The sequence below is a fragment of the Salvia hispanica genome, chromosome 2 (assembly GCF_029641045.1).
Source record: "Salvia hispanica isolate PSC_SH4W2 chromosome 2, Shi_PSC_v1, whole genome shotgun sequence".
NCBI lineage: Eukaryota > Viridiplantae > Streptophyta > Magnoliopsida > Lamiales > Lamiaceae > Salvia > Salvia hispanica.
In genome coordinates, this window is record NC_142693.1 from 55371763 (window position 1) to 55389751 (window position 17989).

Consider the following 17989-nt stretch of genomic DNA (forward strand, 5'->3'; position numbering starts at 1 on the left):
CAAAATCGTGTAGAATCATCTATGAATGTCACAAAATACCTGCTCCCGTTCAGAGACTTTTCTGGCATTGGACCACAAATATCAGAGTGCACCAGCTGAAGCTTTTCCCTCGCTCTCCAGCTTGATCTCTGAAATGGTTTCCTTGCAAGTTTCCCTTCCAAACAAGTCTCACAGTCATCCATTCTTCCTTCCAGCTGAGGCATATCTTCTGCAAGACCATTTCTTTGCATATACTCCAGGCCTTTGCATTGAAAATGACCCATTCTCCTATGCCATAACTCCTCCTGTTCACCTTGCACACAAGCTATAGCTGTGCTCCCTCTTTTTGCAGGATCAAATGCAAAGACTTTATTTTGCATTGGAATTTTGAAGAGAAATTTCCCATCTTTGCTGAAAATGACACACCTTTGATTTTCGAAAGTCACACTCATTCCCTTCTCCACCTACTGTCCTACACTTAGAAGGTTTTGGTCTAATTTGAGAACAAAGTAGACATCAGATAATAGCTTCATACATCCGGTTCCTTCAAGCAATACATTGCCTTTGCCTTTTACTTCTAGCAATTCTCCATTTCCTATCCTCACAGTGATATCAACATCTTTGTTGTCTATCTCAGTGAAGATAGATTGGTTTCCAGACATGTGGTTTGAACACCCACTATCCACCAACCATCCTTCACTTGTAGTTCCAGTGGCATGACACGAAGCAACAAACAATTGCTCCACTTCTCCTGTAGCAGCCTGTGCCTCTCCTTGTGGTGAGTTATTCCCCTTGCAAATCCTTTCAATATGGCCCATCTTTCCACATTTTCTGCATTTAACATCTGGTCGCCTCCAACATTTAAAGAACGGGTGACCAGTCTTCCCACAATGTTTGCAGGCTTCGTTACTACCTTTTCCAGAATGAGATCCAACAGCATCAGTATTGGATATTTTGGTGTTTGCCTTCTTCTTCCAAGGACTAACATGCTTCACCTTGGCTCGCATTGCACCTTCAATAGTTGCTTCACCCGACCTCAACATCTTCCTTTGCTCTTGTGCTTGAAGAGCATTCACAACTTCAGCAAATAACATCTCCGAGATTTTTTTGGTGTTCTCAAGAGAGGCTATTATTGCTTCAAATTTTTCAGGCACAGAACATAGGAGTTTTTCAATCAGCCGTTCATCTCCTAGATCAGTGCCTAAAACAACCAATTTGTTGGCAGTCTCCAGTAGCTTATCTGCAAATTCTTGAATTGATTCACCATCCTTCATCTGCAGCCTTTCAAGTTCCCGTTTCAGATTCATCGCCTTCATGGCTTTGATTCTTTTGTTTCCTTCATACTCCTTCTTCAAGAACTCCCAAATACTCATAGCAGAATCTAGATGCATGATTCTATTGAATATTATAGGAGTGACAGCAGCATATAGACTGGATCTCGCCTTCGCTTTCCTGGTAACACGTTCCCTGTTAGCCCTGATTTGGGTTACTGTTGAATTGTCTCCCAAAGGAGGTACTTCGTAGTCATCCTCCACAGCCTCCCACAAGTCAGCCCCTTCCAGAAAGGCCTGCATCCTTATTTGCCAGATCTGGTAGTTGCTCCCATCAAGAATTGGAGGAGCAACACTCATGACTCCTGCAGCCATCGATCTAGTTTCCATCGCCCTTAAGATGCTAAAGGCTTTGATACCACTTTGTGGTTTCTAACTCACAAATCTCTCACTCTCACTACCAAAAAATGTCAGTTTACCGACGGAAAATTTTCGCTACGAATTACCGACATAACATTCCGCGGGTGAAAATATTTCCTTTTTTAATTAATGTAATTTCCGTCGGTAAAAAAAAAAATACCGACGAGCTCTTTACCGGCGGATTAGGGTCTTGGGTAAATTTTGCGTTGGTAAAGAGCTCGTCGATAAAAAAAAATTTACCGACGGAATTACCGACGAAAATACATTAATTAAAAAAGGAAAATTTTCACCTGCAGAAATTTCCGTCGGTAAATCCGTCGGTAATTTGTAGCGAAAATATTCTGTCGGTAATTCGTAGCGAAAATTTTCCGTCGGTAAATTGACATTTTTTTTGTAGTGTCTCTTCTCTAATATATCTGCTTGAATAAGCAGAGATTATAGCTCTAAATTGCTTTGAATAATAGAGAGTAATATGAGAAAAGATGAAGACAGAGAGATGATCGAATGTAGAACTTGAATATTAATTTGTGATGATCACTCGATCTTAAATAGACAGAAAAACTACTAGCTTAACCACTAAAACACATACTGCAGCAACTAATCCACTAACTAAGCAACTAATAAGACTCCTAAAAAATAGCAACTAAACTTGACTAGAAAGATATTGCAGAGAACAAGTCAAAGACTTGTTGTTACAGATTATTCGAATAACAGAAATACTAAATTTGAAATACTCCTACTAAACTTAAAATTCAAATCCAAGTCTAATTCACTTCACCACAGCCCTTTCCTGATTGGATCCATTGTTTTGCTCATCGTGTTTGCCTTCATTCAGGTACATTCATACCTCATATATTCTACATGTTGTGATTACAATCTAAATAAACATTGGATGGTGCCTGGTGGTGCAGATTCTGTTCCCTCTTGGTAAGATTAGTGTGATGATCTATGGGTGTTTGATGTCCATAATCTTCTGTGGTTACATTGTGTATGACACCGATAATCTGATCAAACGTCACAACTATGGCGATTATATATGGGCTGCGGTTTGTCTGTATTTGGATATCATCAATCTCTTCCTATCCCTGTTGACATTCTTCAGAGCTGCTGAGAGTTAAAATGTAGTTGAAGTTGTTTATCTGGATAAGTGTAAAAATTTTACCTTGAGAATGTAGATGAAGTGAGGGTTAAATCTTGATATGTGTATATGATTGAAGATGAATTCTTGACAAATATTTGGGGCTCCTTTTTTATTCTTTTTCAGTTGATTTTAATGACTATGAATATATGCTACATGTGCGTATATTTAGTTTAATATTAATATATTGGTTGTTACAATGTAGAGAGATGCAAACATCGTATGGAAATTGAATTAGAAACTTCCATGTTCCAACCATCATGTCCCCATGAATTATATCCTCAACTCTCTCAAAAAAAATTATTAACACATAATATATCCAAGACCTGAAATGGCTGAATTGGTTGAATTCGTGTTAGTGATTGGAAGTTGGATTTTTAATAAAATTTCCTATATTTCATGTCATGCTTGGCAACATTAGCCTCTATCTTAAATATTTGGGTTGTTACAATTTTGTTTTGAGAGAGTCAACATGAAATCAGAATTTTTCTGCCAGCCTGTCATTCAACCTGCCTTAAATTTAAAATAACTTGTAAAAATATAACAAATTAGTCAATTAAATATCTAAAGTAGTATGAAAAGGTCCACAATTTGAGTCTTAATTTTATCATATATATATATATATATATATATATATATATAGGGATGTATTCAGGTCAGAACGCTAAGTATAAGTAAAACTCAAAACACTTGCAGTCCATTGGATCTTATGATCTAACGGTTAGATTAATGCCACGTGTCATCTAATGATGTAGAATTTTAGACTAATAATGTAGCTCGGATAATAATGTAGCATTTTAGTTTATTAATGTACTGTTTTAGTCTTACAATGTACATTTCTAGTCTAATAATGTACCTCGGCTAATAATGTAGATTTTTAGTATGATAATGTAACTAATCACAACCATCCAATCTAATGATCCAAGGGCTGTGATTAGTGCTGTGTTTTACACTAAGATGCTGTAAGGACCCTAACACACCCCTATATATATATATATATATATATATATAGGGGAGCACTAGGGTGCCCCCTTAATTAGAGTCACAACGTACATCCAATCTGGTGCTGCCATGTGGCACAAAACATGCAATATTTTAAACACAAAAATGCAATCTAGTTGTACATGCATTTTCGCAGATTGCATTTTTGTTGTATGTAAATTGCATTTTTTATAGTGCTGAGTTTTGCATTTTCACATAAATTGCATTTTTTATTGTTAAGTTTTGCATTTTCACATATAAAAATGCAATCCGTCTATATATAAAATGCAATTTAAACAGTCAATATCTAAAATGCAAAACTTAACAATAAAAAATGCAATCTGCATATAACAAAAATGCAATCTGCCGAAATTCATTTATAGCTTCTACAAATGCGTATTGCATTTTTCTGTGTACAATATTGCATTTTTCGTGCCATGTGGCAGCACGTGGTTGGATGTACGTTGTAACTTTAAAATTAGTTGTTATACTAGTACACCCCTATATATATATATATATATACCAACTACACGATATAGATATATATCCATGGTGGAGTTGAAAAGTGCTTATAGCCTTGTAATTGTATTATAGTAGCAACATGCAATATATTATTCTGAAATGTGCATTAATTTGAAGGTTCACATTAGCTTCGACAGCAGCCTTTCTTGATTAATTTTGGCTATATATATTCCGAATTCATCCTCTAATTAGTACATCAAAAATTCGAAGAGAAGAAAATAATCATCGGTGGTGAAAAATGTCGAACGAGAAGGGTGATGATATTGAGGCAGCTCTCTTGTATCCATCTATGGAAGAAAACCCACAGCTGCGATGGGCGTTTATTAGGAAAGTTTACGCAATCCTTGCCGTTCAACTCATCGCCACCATCGCTGTCGCGGCCTTCATCGCCAACCACCAATCCATTGCTCTTTTCTTTGGAACCACTTGGGCTGGCTGGGCTGTTTATGCAGTCATCCTAATAGCTGTTATCATGGGTGAGAAACTTAAGCTTTTTCTTAAATAGGAGCATTTATTTAACGGTAAATATGTGATGGTTTGTCCATGTACACTGAACTCACATTAGTAAGATATTGTCTGCTTAATTATGGACAATCTTTCATTGCACTTATATATTACTTGTGCATTTTTTTAATTTTTTTGATATGGGATGGTTCAAAACCCTCAAAATATATTCTAATGGTTTCTATATGTGGCAGTTATATGTTTGCTCTCTGCTCTTAAAGACAAGCATCCCATCAACTTCATTCTGCTTGGCATATTTACACTCTTTATGGGCCTACTTGTTGGCCTTGCAGTGTCATTTGTTAATGGTGAGTATGAATTAATCAAGTTATAATTATAGTAAATCAAATCTATCATTTTTGGTTCTTTCATATCTAATCCAATCTATCACCAAAACCAGCGATGATAGTGATAGAGGCAGCGGCCGCGACACTGGCCGTGGTGGTATGTCTTACGTTGTACACATTTTGGGCGGCGAGGAGAGGTGAAGACTTCAGCTTCCTCATTCCCTTCGTGATTACTATTGTCATCACTCTCGTCCTGCTTGTCATTCTCCAGGTTAGGACATTTCTCATAGTAGTTTAGTCTTGACGACTTGTGACAAGCTTATCTGATGTTGTGTTTGTGTTTGTGTTTGTGTTTGTGTAGATCTTTTTCCCATTGGGAAAAATCTCAACAATGTTGTACAATGGGCTTTTCATACTCCTCCTGTGTGCCTACATCATAATCGATACGGATAATTTGATCAAACGCAACAAATACGACGAATACATTTGGGCTTCGATCACACTCTACTTTGACATCCTCAACATGTTCTTGAAATTCTTACGAGCACTTATATCTGCTAATCGTCGACAGAGAAATTGAATGTAATTTTGCATTGCTTTTTTTCATGGATAATTGATATGTTGCATTGCATTGTTTCACATTTTATTATAAAAATAATAGTATTATACATAATTCATCTCACTGTGTGTTTCAACTCTAATTTCTTCAAATTTTTAAAAATTAGTGTCGAAAAAACTTCAACTCTTTTTTCGTGAACGGATGGAGCAATTGATAGCTCTAATTGATTACAAATATTGCTAATAAATAAATAAGTTCTACTACAATTCATCAGATTCGTTTATTTGCAAGATCAATTTGCCAAAAAAATATGCACAATGTTCATGTTACTTTGACGGATACAAGATGGTGCAGCTCATGCCATAATAATTTTTGATGCACAAACTATAGTTAAAATTTATTAATGACATCATTTTTTTTATAGCAACCTAGTAATGATTAAAAATATCAATGGTGTCAGTGTTAATCTGTTTTTAACGGTTTTTGTTATTATTGTTATTATGTGGTGACTACTTCAATCGAATTGTTTAGTCCCTCACCTGTTATGATGTCAAAGTTATTTTTAGCAACAGATATACCAAGAAATGAGCTCTCTGCTTGCTGAAAATCAAAGTACTATATGAAAAGATGTAATCAAATTCTTAAAATCATAATAGGTGATAATTTTGTGGAATTTTTTGGTGGCATAGTGACTTTATAAATTGGCGATGTATAATGTAAAAGGTTTGGGGTTTATTCCAAGATTTTAAGTCATTATGATATTTATTCGTTATTGATTCATTATGTGTGACAATTTTCGAAGTTAAGGTGATCCCAACTTAGCCATCCCCATCAATGCAGCCATCCCCATCAATGCAATGATAGATGAAATCAAGCTAGCACCGTCATGAAACACTAACGCAACCGCTCAAGAAAAATTTGGGAATTTAGACTATAAGCATTTTTAGTAATTTTAGTAATTTTGATTATTTTAGTTGTAGTTTAGATTTAAATTATGTACTTTTCTAATTTTGAATTAGTTTTATTTCGATTGTAGTTCTACTTTATAGGCATCGAAATTTAAATGCATATACTCCATCCGTCCCTGAAAATTTGTCACCTATTTCCTTTTTCGTCCGTCCCTAAAAATTTGTCACCTTTCACTTTTACCATTTTTTGTAATAGACCTCATATTCCACTAACTCATCCTCACTCATATTTTATTATAAAACTAATATATAAAAGTAGGACCCACGTGTCACCAACTTTTTTAACCCACTTTCTATTACATTTCTTAAAACGCGTGCCGGGTCAAATGGTAACAAATTATGGGGGACAGAGGGAGTATAATTTAAAAAATATTAAAACTGAAAAAAACTTGATTTATGGTTATTGACTTTATTTTATTGTGGATGTAGTGACTGAAATTGAATTGGCTGATGAAATATGGATTATTGTGGGTAGAATGAGTCTGGAAATCAGATCTTTACCGTGGTAGGCCTTAACCTAAATATTGCATATATACTCCGTGATAAATATATTATGGATTATTTCAAATTTTTAAATATTCAATCCAATCTGAATATCCTAAATTTTTAAAATTCGAGAATCTAAAATCCAAAAAATCTTAATCGAATTTTAAATCTCAATTTTTAAAAATTAGATTTTCGAATTTCGACTATTTCGCTACGTAAGTCAATATTTATAATAAATATTTTGTTCACCCTAATATATACTCCTACTATACACATACATTGACTGCCCTTTCCACTATGCAATCTGAGAGTAAAACCCTGTGGTCCCAGCCTTACCGGAAATATGACGTGGAAGTCGGCGGTTACACCAGGTTGTACCCGATGATGCTGGAGGGCTCCGATCCGCAGTGGGCCTTCATTCGTAAGGTATACCTCATAATCAGCATTCAATTACTCCTCACCTGCTGCCATCGTCACTGTGGACCCAATCTTGCATTTCTTCACAGCCACCGCCGCTGGTTCCGCGCTTTCCATTCTTCTCTACATCACACCTCTCATCGGTACATACTTACACAATTACAAATCTTAAATCCTCATACTATTATTTTATTCTAATTGTTTTCGTGTGTTGAGTTGCTGTTACAAATCTTAAATCCTCATACTATTATTTTATTCAAAGCGTCGGCAAACATTAGTTTGATATTGTCCGCTTTTGGTCAAGCCCGCACGGATTTGTTTTTGGGTCACTCCCAAAAGGCCTCAAACTAATTGGGTTGGGGTTGGACAGGAATTATATATACCTGGGTTGGGGTTGGACAGTTCCAACTTCCCTCAGACTCTTGATGTGGGATGGAGTTTGTACATAACAAATCTCCCCCTCAAACCAAATCACATCGGGACTGACGCAGTCGACACAAACATGGGTCGCGGCCCGACCCATAGCCACCTAACCCGGCTCTGATACCAGTTGTCAAGATTGTCGGTTTCGGCAAACATTAGTTTGATATTGTCCGCTTTGGATCAAGTCCGCACGGATTTGTTTTTGGGTCACTCCCAAAAGGCCTCAAACTAATTGGGGTTGGACAGGAATTATATACACCTTCCAACTTCCCTCAAATGTCCGATGTGGGATAGGTTTGTACTAACAGATGGTGCCGTTGTATATCTATGCCAGGAGCACCCTGTGAATTACATCCTCCTCGCCATTTTCACTGTCTCGCAAGCCTTTGTAGTCGGCTTGTCTTGCTCCCAAACCAATGGTCGGTTTTTCTCTCATTTATTTTTTACCAGTTAGGGTTTGGTCATAATTGACTGTCAACTGTTGCTAGCTGTCTTTTCGATTTTTTTGCATTTGTTTTTCTCGTCATCATTTCGAGTGAGTATTGATGCAATGAATTGCTATCATGACTCTCTGTTTGTAGGGAAAGTGATTCTAGAATCAGTCATCTTAACTGCTGCGGTGGTAGTGAGCCTCACATTGTACACATTCTGGGCTGCAATGCGAGGCCATGATTTCAATTTCCTTGGCCCTTTCCTCTTTGGATCCTTAGTTTTGCCCGTCGTGTCTACCTTCATTCAGGTACATTCATATCTCACTTATTCAACATCAACTATATAGGTTGTGATTACAATCTAAAAAAACATTGGATGGTGGTGCAGATTATGTTCCCTATTGGTAAGATTAGTGACATGATTTATGGGGTTTGGCATCCATAATCTTTTGTGGTTACATTGTGTATGACACCGATGATTTGATCAAGCGTTACAACTAAGCTGCGGTTTCTCTCTATTTCGATATCATCTACCTCTTCCTAAATCTGTTGAGACTGTTAAAAGATGATGATAGTTGAATTTCTTTATCTGGATATGTGTAGAAAGTTTACCTTGTGAATGTAGATGAAGTGAGGGTTGAATCTTGATTTTTGTAGATGAGTGAAGTTAAATTCTTGACAAATATTTGGGGCTCCTTATTATTCTTTCGTTAGATGGCTGTGTTCTCATGACTATATATACATAATACATGCCACATGTGCATATTTTTAGTTTATTGGTACAATGTTGAGAGAGGAAAACATTATATGAAAATTGAATTAGAAACTTCCAAATTCCAACCATGTATGTCCCGTCTGAGTTGACTATTAGTAATTGATATAGTACTCACTCAATTCCCTCCAAAAGAATTACTCCCTCCGTCCCCAATTAAGAATCACATTTTTTCATTTCGGTCCGTCCCCAATTAAGAGTCACACTTCATTTTTACCATAAATAGTAGTAGGTCTCACATTCCACTAACTCAATTCACTCACATTTTATTATATAACCAATATAAAAGATGGGTCTCACATTCCACTAACTCAATTCACTCACATTTTATTATATAACCAATATAAAAAATGGGTCTCACATTCCACTAACATTTTCAACCAATTTTTCTTTACATTTCTTAAAACTCGTGCCCAGTCAAAATGTGACTCTTAATCGGAGACAGAGGGAGTTCTATCACACAATATATCCAAAACAACTAGTGAAAAATAGAACAAATTAAATATGTAAAGTAGTATGAAAAGGTCTAAATTTGAGTCTTATAATTTTCTTATATACCAACCACACTATACTATATAGATATATATCCACGGTGGAGTTGGAAAGCACTAGCCTTGTACAGTCAATTATAGTAGCAACATGCAATATATTATTATGAAATGTGCATTATTGAAGGTTCAAATTAGCTTCGACAGCAGCCTCTCTTGACTAAACTTTGCTATATATATTCCGAATTCATTCTGTAATTAGAACATCAAAAAATTCAAAGCAGAAAGAAATAATCATCAGTGGTGAAAAATGTCGAACGAGAATGGTGATGATACTGAGGCGGCTCTTTTGTATTCATTTGGGGAAGAATACCCACAACTGCGATGGGGATATATTCGTAACGTTTACGCAATCCTCGCCGCTCAACTCATCGCCACCATCGCGGTCGCGGCCTTCGTCGCCAACGTCAAATCCGTTGCTCTTTTCTTCGGAACCAATTGGGCTGGCTGGCTTCTTTACGCACTCATCATAATAGCTGTTTTAATTGGTGAGAAACTTTATTCTTTCTTAAATACCAACAATTAATTTTAATTAGTACGATATTGTCCATTTTGAGGCATGGCGTTTACGGTTGCACATTTTCTAATGGGTTCTCTATGTCACAGTTATGGCTTTAATCTATGTCAACCTAGACAAGTATCCCACCAACTTCATTCTGCTTGCCATATTTACACTCTTAATAGGACTAATTTTTGGCCTTGTAGCGTCATTCATTAGTGGTGAGTATTCAAGTTTATATGAATCAAATAAATCATTTTTACTTTTTTCATATCTAATCTAATCTATCACCAAAACCAGCGATGGTAGTAATAGAGGCAGCAGCGGCAACACTGGCCGTGTTGGCATGTCTTACGTTGTACACATTCTGGGCAGCGAGGAGAGGCGAAGACTACAGCTTCCTTGTTCCCTTCTTGATCACTGTTGTCGTCACTCTCGGCTTGCTTGTCATATTCCAGGTCAGGGCATTTCTCATACTTATTTAGTCTTGACTTGACTAGTAGTGCGCATCTAATGTTGTGTTCGTGTCTGTGTTCGTGCAGATCTTTTTCCCATTAGGAAAAATCTCCACAATGGTGTGGAATGGGATTTTCATACTCCTCCTTTGTTCCCACATCATAATCGATGGGTATTCTTTGTTCGAACGGATGTATGGCTATTACATTTTGTCTTCAATTATGCTCTATTTGGATATCCCCCTCATGTTCTTGAAACTATTAGGACTATTAAAAGCTGTTGTTTGTAGAAATTGATTGTATTACTGCATTGTTTCTAGTGTGACATGTTGCATTGCTTTTCTTTCAGATCATTGTTTTGTTTAGAAACATAATAAAATTAAAAATATATCAATGGTGTTGCAAAAATTATGTGGCGACTACTTTAATCGAATTGTTTAGTCCTGCACCCATTTGAGGTCAATGCTTTACCAACAATTAAAGACCACAGTACCTTCGACTTGAACTCTCCTATAGAGGAGACCTTCGGTCGACATTCCTTGCATAGACCATAAGGCGGCTAAGAGGAAGAAAGGTTAAGGCAACCGTGTGGCCGAAAGACTTTTGAGGTCATGAAAATTAGATTGGTAGGTGTTTAGTATTTTTATTTGGTGTTTAAGAGGTAGCCGCCTACCTAGAAGTGGAATTGCTAAAACACCAATTCCAAACAGCCCATATTTAGATTGGCTTAGTCCACATCCCATCAATCTCATGTTTCCCTCTGATCTCTCACTTGAATTTATCTTCTACTTGCAATTTCCAAAGCACTGATCTATATATATTATATAGTTCAATACAATTAATATATTGGTTGTTACCTGTTACAATATACAATGACTGAAATGGCTTGAATTAGTTGAATTCGTATGAACGATTGGAAGTTGGATTTTTTTAATAAAATTTCATGTTCTTTCATAGGATTAAACAAAATCATGCTTGACAACATGTGCCTCTATGTGTAATATTCTCCCCGTCTTAAAAAAACGTACTACTTTTATCATTTTGGATCGTCCTCCAAAATTAAACTAAGTCTATATTTTTCAAGACGAATAGAGTGTTTGGATTGTTACAGTTTTTCTTTTGAGAGTTAATTTCAATACAGTCGCAATTTTGCAACCGGTTAAATTCTAAGTAATAAAGAATTGTGTGTGAGAGATTGGATAATGAGACAAATCATTGTAAATATTATTTATTTATGTATTTTTATTTTTTATAATAAAGTGTATACAAGAAATAATTTTCTGTATAAGCGGTGCGGAAATAGCTCGGAAATAAGTAATAAAGAATTGTGTGTGAAAGATGGATGATGAGATAAATAATTATAAATATTACTACTATATTTATGTACTTTTATTTTTATAATAAAATGCATAGATTAAAGGAATAGTAATTGTTATTCTTAAATTATGAAAATCTCTTTTTATGATTATAAAACAAAGTTATTTATTCAAAACAGTTTCAATCAAAATGGCCAGAGGGGGGAAACCTGGCTCCCTGAGTGACAAGACAAATAACCAAACCAGCTGTGCTACTTCAACAACAATTAAGAGTGTCATACATATATAATATATAGACAAACTGCCCCACCGTGGCTCCGCCACTGCCTGTATATGATGTGGCCGTTGTATTACTATTCCAGGAAGCACTCTGTGAGTTACATCCTCCTTGTTAAATTCCCTAAATTCTGTCCCACATCGACTTGGTGATGATCAAATCTAATCTATATAAGTATGGATAACCCTCCCCCTTATGAGGCCTTTTAAGGGGTGAGTGACCCATTTCTAATATGGTATCAGAGTGGGCCCAAGTCGATGATGGTTTTCTCTTTATCTCTTATCTATCTCACGAGTGGAAGACCGATGTCCTTTCCGGTCCACATCGATGATGGTTTTCTAGCATTGCCTACCCACATGATGGAAGACCGATGTCCTTTCCGGCCCACACGTGAGGGGACGTGTTAAATTCCCTAAATTTTGTCCCACATCGACTTGGTGATGATCCAATCTAATCTATATAAGTGTGGATAACCCTCCCCCTAATAGCCCATTTCTAATACTCCTCGCCATTTTCACTGTCTCGCTAGCCTTTCTAGTCGGCTTGTCTTGCTTCCACACCTATGGTCAGTTTTTCTCTCATTTATTTTTTACCAGTTACGGTTTGGCCATGATTAACTGTCAATTGTTGCTAGCAGTCTTTTCGAATTTTTTGCACTTATTTTTCTTGTCATCATTTTGAAGTGAGTACTGATGTGGTTGTAGGGAAAGTGATTCTAGAATCAGTCATCTTAACTGCTGCGATGGTAGTGAGCCTCACCCTGTACACATTCTGGGCTGCAAAGCGCGGCCGTGATTTAAATTTCCATGGCCCTTTTCTGTTTGGATGCTTAGTTGTGCTCATCTTGTCTGCCTTCATTCAGGTACATTCATATCTCAATTATTAAACATCAATTATGTTGTGATTACAATCTAAAAAAACATTGGATGGTGGTGCAGATTATGTTTCCTCTTGGTAAGACTAGTGACATGATATATGGGTGTTTGGCATCCATAATCTTCTGTGGTTACATTGTGTATGACACCAATGATCTGATCAAGCGTTACAACTACGACGAGTTCATCTTGGCTGCGATTTGTCTGTATTTGGATATCCTCAACTTCTTCCTACATCTGTTGGCACTGTACAAAGATGCTGATCGTTATAAGTGTAGAAAGTTTACCTTGTGAACGTAAATGAAGAGAGGGTTGAATCTTGATTTGTGTAGATGATTGAAGTTCAATTCTTGACAAATATTTGGGGCTCCTGGGCTCCTCCTTTTTAGGAAATGGATCACCTGTGCCATTTTCTACACAGAAAAAGAATAAGAATGCTGAGGTGACTATTTATTACATAACTCTCTCGAAAAAAAATTATTACTACCTCCGTCCCTTTGAAGTTTATTCCATTTTTCTATTTCTATCAGTCCCCTAAAGTTAGTCCCATTTCACTTTTTACCATTTTTGGTAGTGGACCTCATATTTTACTAACTTATTCTTACTCACATTTTATTACTCCCTCCGTCCCCGATTAAGAGTGACATTTTTTTATTTCGGTCCGTCCCCAATTAAGAGTCACACTTCATTTTTATCGTAAATAATAAATAGGTCCCACATTTCACTAACTCAGTTCACTCACATTTTATTATAAAACCAATATAAAAAAAATGGGTCTCACATTCCACTAACTTTTTCAACTCACTTTTCATTACATTTCTTAAAATCTGCGTCGAGTCAAAATGGAATAATATTTTGGGGACGCAGGTAGTATCATATCTAAAATGGCTTCAATTAGTAGAATTCGTGTAAATGATTGGAAGTTGGATTTTTCATAAAATTTCCAATATTTCATGTTATTTCACGTGATTAATCAAAATAATGCTTGGCAACACGTGCCTCTATGCGAAATATTTGGGTTGTTACAGTTTTGTTTTCATAGAGTCATTAGTCTAATTTCAAACAACTAGTGACAATAGCTCAAATTAGAGATATCTAATGCATCAATGTTTTTCACACATGTCCATTTTAGAGTTGACATCCTTTTGATTCTGAAAATAAGATAGTTTCAGGTCAATGTTATTTTTTTTTAGTTCTAATATTTGGATCAAAATTCGTCGATTTGATATCAATTAATTTGTAATTTACTTTGTTAACGAGAATCAAATCCAAAATACATGATACTTGGAGTATTTGATTAATAGTATTATTTTTAATTAACTCAAAATTGAAGTGTGAAAGGTCTAGAGTTTGAGTCTTAAATTATAATTTGATCATATGAGTACTAACTACTACTACAAAATATAGATATATAATTGAAAAGTAGTTACACCCCTTGTATTGTAGTACCAAAATGCAATATATTATTCTGATATTAGCTGTGCTAGCAGCCTTTCTTGATTAATTTTATTTTGACTATATATTCTGAATTCATGTTCTTAGAAGTATAACATCAGAAATACGAAGCAGAAAGCAATTCTCAATTGATCAGTGGTGAAAATGTCGAACGAGAAAGGTGATGATATTGAGGCGCCTCTCTTGTCTTCGTTTATGGAAGAAAACCCACAGCTATGGGCGTTTATTCGTAAAGTATACGCAATCTTTGCCGTTCAACTCATCGCCACCATGGCGGTCGCAGCCTTTATCGCGGACCACCAATCCGTTGCTCTTTTCTTCGGAACCACTTGGGCCGGCTGGGTTGTTTACGGGGTCATCTTAATAGCTGCTTTAATTGGTGACAAACTTCATTCTTTCTTAAATAAGAGCGTTTAATTTTAAATATGTGTCGATGCACGTCTGAACTCACATTAGTATGATATTGCTTACCGCAGTTATTGTTTTGATCGATGCTCTCGAAAACGAGCATCCCATCTTCAACTTCATTATGCTTGGCGTATTTACACTCCTTATAGGACTACTTGCTGGCCTTGTAGTGTCATTCATTAGTGGTGAGTGAGTATTGACTTTGAGATGAATCAAGTAAATCAAATCTATCATTTTTACTTCTTTCATATCTAATCTAATTTAATCTATCAACAAAACCAGCGATGATAGTATTAGAGGCAGCGGCCGCGACACTGGCCGTGGTGGTATGTCTTACGTTGTACACATTTTGGGCGGCGAGGAGAGGTGACGGCTTCATCTTCGTCATTCCCTTCGTGATCACCATCGTCGTCACTCTCGTCCTGCTTGTCATATTCCAGGTCAGGACATTTCTTGTACTAGTGTAGTCTTGACTTGACTAACGGACATCTAATGTTTGTGTTTGTGCAGATCTATTTCCCATTGGGAAAAATCTCCACAATGTTGTACAATGGGCTTTTTATACTCCTCCTTTGTGCCTACATCATAATCGATGCATATACTTTGTCCACTCGGTACGACCACGACCAATACATTTGGGCTTCGGTTATGCTCTACTTGGACATCCTCTACATTTTCTTTCAATTATCTAAAGTAGTAATTAAATGTATTGGTAGAAATTGATTGTATTATTTCATTGTTTTTAGTTTGATACTCCCTCCGTCCCACCAAAGATGTCACACTTGTGGGACGGCACGAGATTTTAGGAGGTTTTATTTTGTGTGTTAAATGGTGAGAGAAAATATAATTTTTATATTCATGTGAGAGAGAACTTTTTCTAAAAAGGGAAATGTGACATCTTTTGTGGGACAAACTAAAAAGGAAAGTGTGACATCTTTTGTGGGACGGAGGGAGTATATTGCATTGTTTTTCTTTTAGATGATTGTCTTGTTATTACTCTCACATTCTATTAATTCAATAAACTCATTTTTTTAATAAAATTAATACTCACTCCATCCCACAAGCATATGCACTCTTTTCTTTTTAGTTCGTCACTAACAGTACTTTTAATTACTTTTTTCTCTTTACATGTCTCTTGTCTTACCAATTTGCATTAAAAACCGTGGCGAATTCAAAATGCATATTCTTTAGGGACGGATGGAGTACTGTATAAAAGTTAAAAATGAGACTTCATTCCACTTACCGTTTCATCTCATATTTCTTAAAATCAGTGCCCGAATAAAACTAACACTCATATTCATGGAGAAATGTAGCAATTAACTCTAATTGATTAAAAATATTACTAATGTTACACCAGATTCGTTTTTGCGAGACCATATATACTCAACTTGGTATTAATCAATATCGCATCATTAGTTTCATCTTCGCCTTTCCAAATAATACCATGTTCATGTTACTTTGTCGGATACAAGATGGTGCAGCTCAGGCCATAATAAACTATAGAAGCACACACCTATATTAAAATCAATGACATCGGTTGTTTATATATAATAGAAACATGGTAAAAATTAAAAATATATTAATGGTGTAATTGTTAATCTGTTTTTAGCGGCTTTAGTTGTTGCAGATATTATGTGGTGACTACTTTAATCGAATTGTTTAGTCCCTCACCTATTACGAGATCAAAGTTATTTTAAGCAAGATATATACCAAGAAATTATGTAAAGCTGTTATCAACTTCTTAAAATCATGACAAGTGATAATTTTGAGGTCTTTATTAGTCTATGGTTTATTACATGGTGGTGGCCTTTGGTATGAAGTTATGGTGGAGATTTAGGGAACAAGGATCCTTATGGGCAGAATACATGCTACAAAAATACTGTCACTCCTCTTCGCCGACGGAGGTCAGACCATTGCAAAGAAGCAGCCCTACGTGGAGGAGAATGCTCCAAGCCAGACAAAAAACTCAGCAACACTTAAGATGGTCAATTGGAGAGGGGACGGTGGACTTTTGGGATGATATTTGGTTGAAGGACCAGCCGTTAAGAACCCTTTGCTACCCGGACGCTGGGCTGCCACGCAGAGCCGGGAGGGATTTCTGGTTAGATAACCTATGGGACGAAACACAACTTAGAGCCACGCTATTACCACTTGGCGTGGAGAATGGTTGTGGATAGAATTATGGCTGTCCCAATTGACGTAAGTGCTAAAGATGCCGCGAGATGGACCTCTACACCGCATGGTAACTTCTCTACATCCTCAGCTTGGAACCTAATTAGACACCAGCAAGAGAGGGTGGAAGTGTTTGGATTCATCTGGAACCCAGCTATTTCACCTTCAATGTCAATTTTTGTGTGGAGACTTCTTGTTAACAGGATACCGGTTGATGCAAAATTACAATGGGGGAACATCCAACTAGCGTCAAATTATAGATGTTGCAGGCTAAATTCTATAAATAGGTCATTCTAGAAAAATGCTTCCATCAATAAGGTTTTTTTTTTTTTTGCTTATATTACTGGTTGTTGCGCATTCTAAGAATGCGTATTTGAATACAGATTCTAAGAATGCGTAACTTAGGTGAATTCGCAACACATCAGAAAAGTCAGAAAAGTCAAACTAAACACGCATTCTTAGAATGTGTATTTTAAATACGCATTCTTAGAATGCGTGTCTTACTTGAATAAAATTGGAGCAATCGCATTCAGAAGAGAAACACACAGACGAGATTCACTCCGATTGCATTCTGGACTCTCTTGCTTCTTCGCCGCCGCCGCCGCCGACGTCCCCACCCCCCCCCCCCCCCCTTCCCCTTTGCCTAGGGTTTGTGCACTCTTTTGTAATTGTTTTTTTTTTTTTTAAGAATTGAAACAAGAATGTGTGCATTATGAGATTAAGTTTGTAATTGTCTTTATTGTGCATTGTCAGTTGATGATGAAGCTTCGTTTTCAGTATATTTGAATTGATTCTTTAATTGAGATTTGAATAGCAAATAGAACAA

The 17989-nt window shown here is 36.3% G+C and overlaps 3 protein-coding genes and 2 pseudogenes across 3 annotated transcripts; all 5 read left to right on the plus strand.

The window, feature by feature from the left end:
* The window catches only part of LOC125197739 (protein LIFEGUARD 2-like), a 33906-nt pseudogene extending 31118 nt beyond the window's left edge, over positions 1–2788 (plus strand).
* A 1745-nt stretch (positions 2789–4533) lies between these two features.
* On the plus strand, positions 4534–5746 carry LOC125202812 (protein LIFEGUARD 3-like). The gene is made up of 4 exons (XM_048101283.2): positions 4534–4787; positions 5010–5123; positions 5216–5373; positions 5464–5746. The coding sequence occupies exons 1-4, from the start codon at positions 4550–4552 to the stop codon at positions 5680–5682; spliced, it is 729 nt and encodes a 242-aa protein (XP_047957240.1). The 5' UTR covers positions 4534–4549; the 3' UTR covers positions 5683–5746.
* A 1666-nt stretch (positions 5747–7412) lies between these two features.
* LOC125197755 (protein LIFEGUARD 2-like) lies at positions 7413–9009 on the plus strand (annotated as a pseudogene).
* Positions 9010–9902: 893 nt separating this feature from the next.
* On the plus strand, positions 9903–13474 carry LOC125218144 (protein LIFEGUARD 2-like). The gene is made up of 5 exons (XM_048119750.2): positions 9903–10194; positions 10313–10426; positions 10506–10663; positions 10748–10819; positions 13264–13474. The coding sequence occupies exons 1-5, from the start codon at positions 9957–9959 to the stop codon at positions 13420–13422; spliced, it is 741 nt and encodes a 246-aa protein (XP_047975707.2). The 5' UTR covers positions 9903–9956; the 3' UTR covers positions 13423–13474.
* Positions 13475–14699: 1225 nt separating this feature from the next.
* Positions 14700–15949, plus strand: LOC125200716 (protein LIFEGUARD 3-like). Its single transcript, XM_048098461.2, has 4 exons — positions 14700–14962; positions 15060–15176; positions 15274–15431; positions 15502–15949. Exons 1-4 carry the CDS (start codon positions 14728–14730, stop codon positions 15712–15714), a joined length of 723 nt encoding a protein of 240 aa, XP_047954418.1. The 5' UTR covers positions 14700–14727; the 3' UTR covers positions 15715–15949.
* The last annotated feature ends 2040 nt before the right edge of the window (positions 15950–17989 follow it).

Excerpts from the sequence above, each read along its gene's own strand:
- LOC125200716 (XM_048098461.2), top strand. The coding sequence starts at position 14,728 with ATGTCGAACGAGAAAGGTGATGATATTGAGGCGCCTCTCTTGTCTTCG. Across the intron at positions 14,963-15,059 it reads CTTAATAGCTGCTTTAATTG|TTATTGTTTTGATCGATGCT; the intron begins GTGACAAACTTC and ends TGCTTACCGCAG. Across the intron at positions 15,177-15,273 it reads TGTAGTGTCATTCATTAGTG|CGATGATAGTATTAGAGGCA; the intron begins GTGAGTGAGTAT and ends CAACAAAACCAG.
- LOC125202812 (XM_048101283.2), top strand. The coding sequence starts at position 4,550 with ATGTCGAACGAGAAGGGTGATGATATTGAGGCAGCTCTCTTGTATCCA. Across the intron at positions 5,124-5,215 it reads TGCAGTGTCATTTGTTAATG|CGATGATAGTGATAGAGGCA; the intron begins GTGAGTATGAAT and ends CACCAAAACCAG. Across the intron at positions 5,374-5,463 it reads TCCTGCTTGTCATTCTCCAG|ATCTTTTTCCCATTGGGAAA; the intron begins GTTAGGACATTT and ends GTGTTTGTGTAG.
- LOC125218144 (XM_048119750.2), top strand. The coding sequence starts at position 9,957 with ATGTCGAACGAGAATGGTGATGATACTGAGGCGGCTCTTTTGTATTCA. Across the intron at positions 10,427-10,505 it reads TGTAGCGTCATTCATTAGTG|CGATGGTAGTAATAGAGGCA; the intron begins GTGAGTATTCAA and ends CACCAAAACCAG. Across the intron at positions 10,664-10,747 it reads GCTTGCTTGTCATATTCCAG|ATCTTTTTCCCATTAGGAAA; the intron begins GTCAGGGCATTT and ends GTGTTCGTGCAG.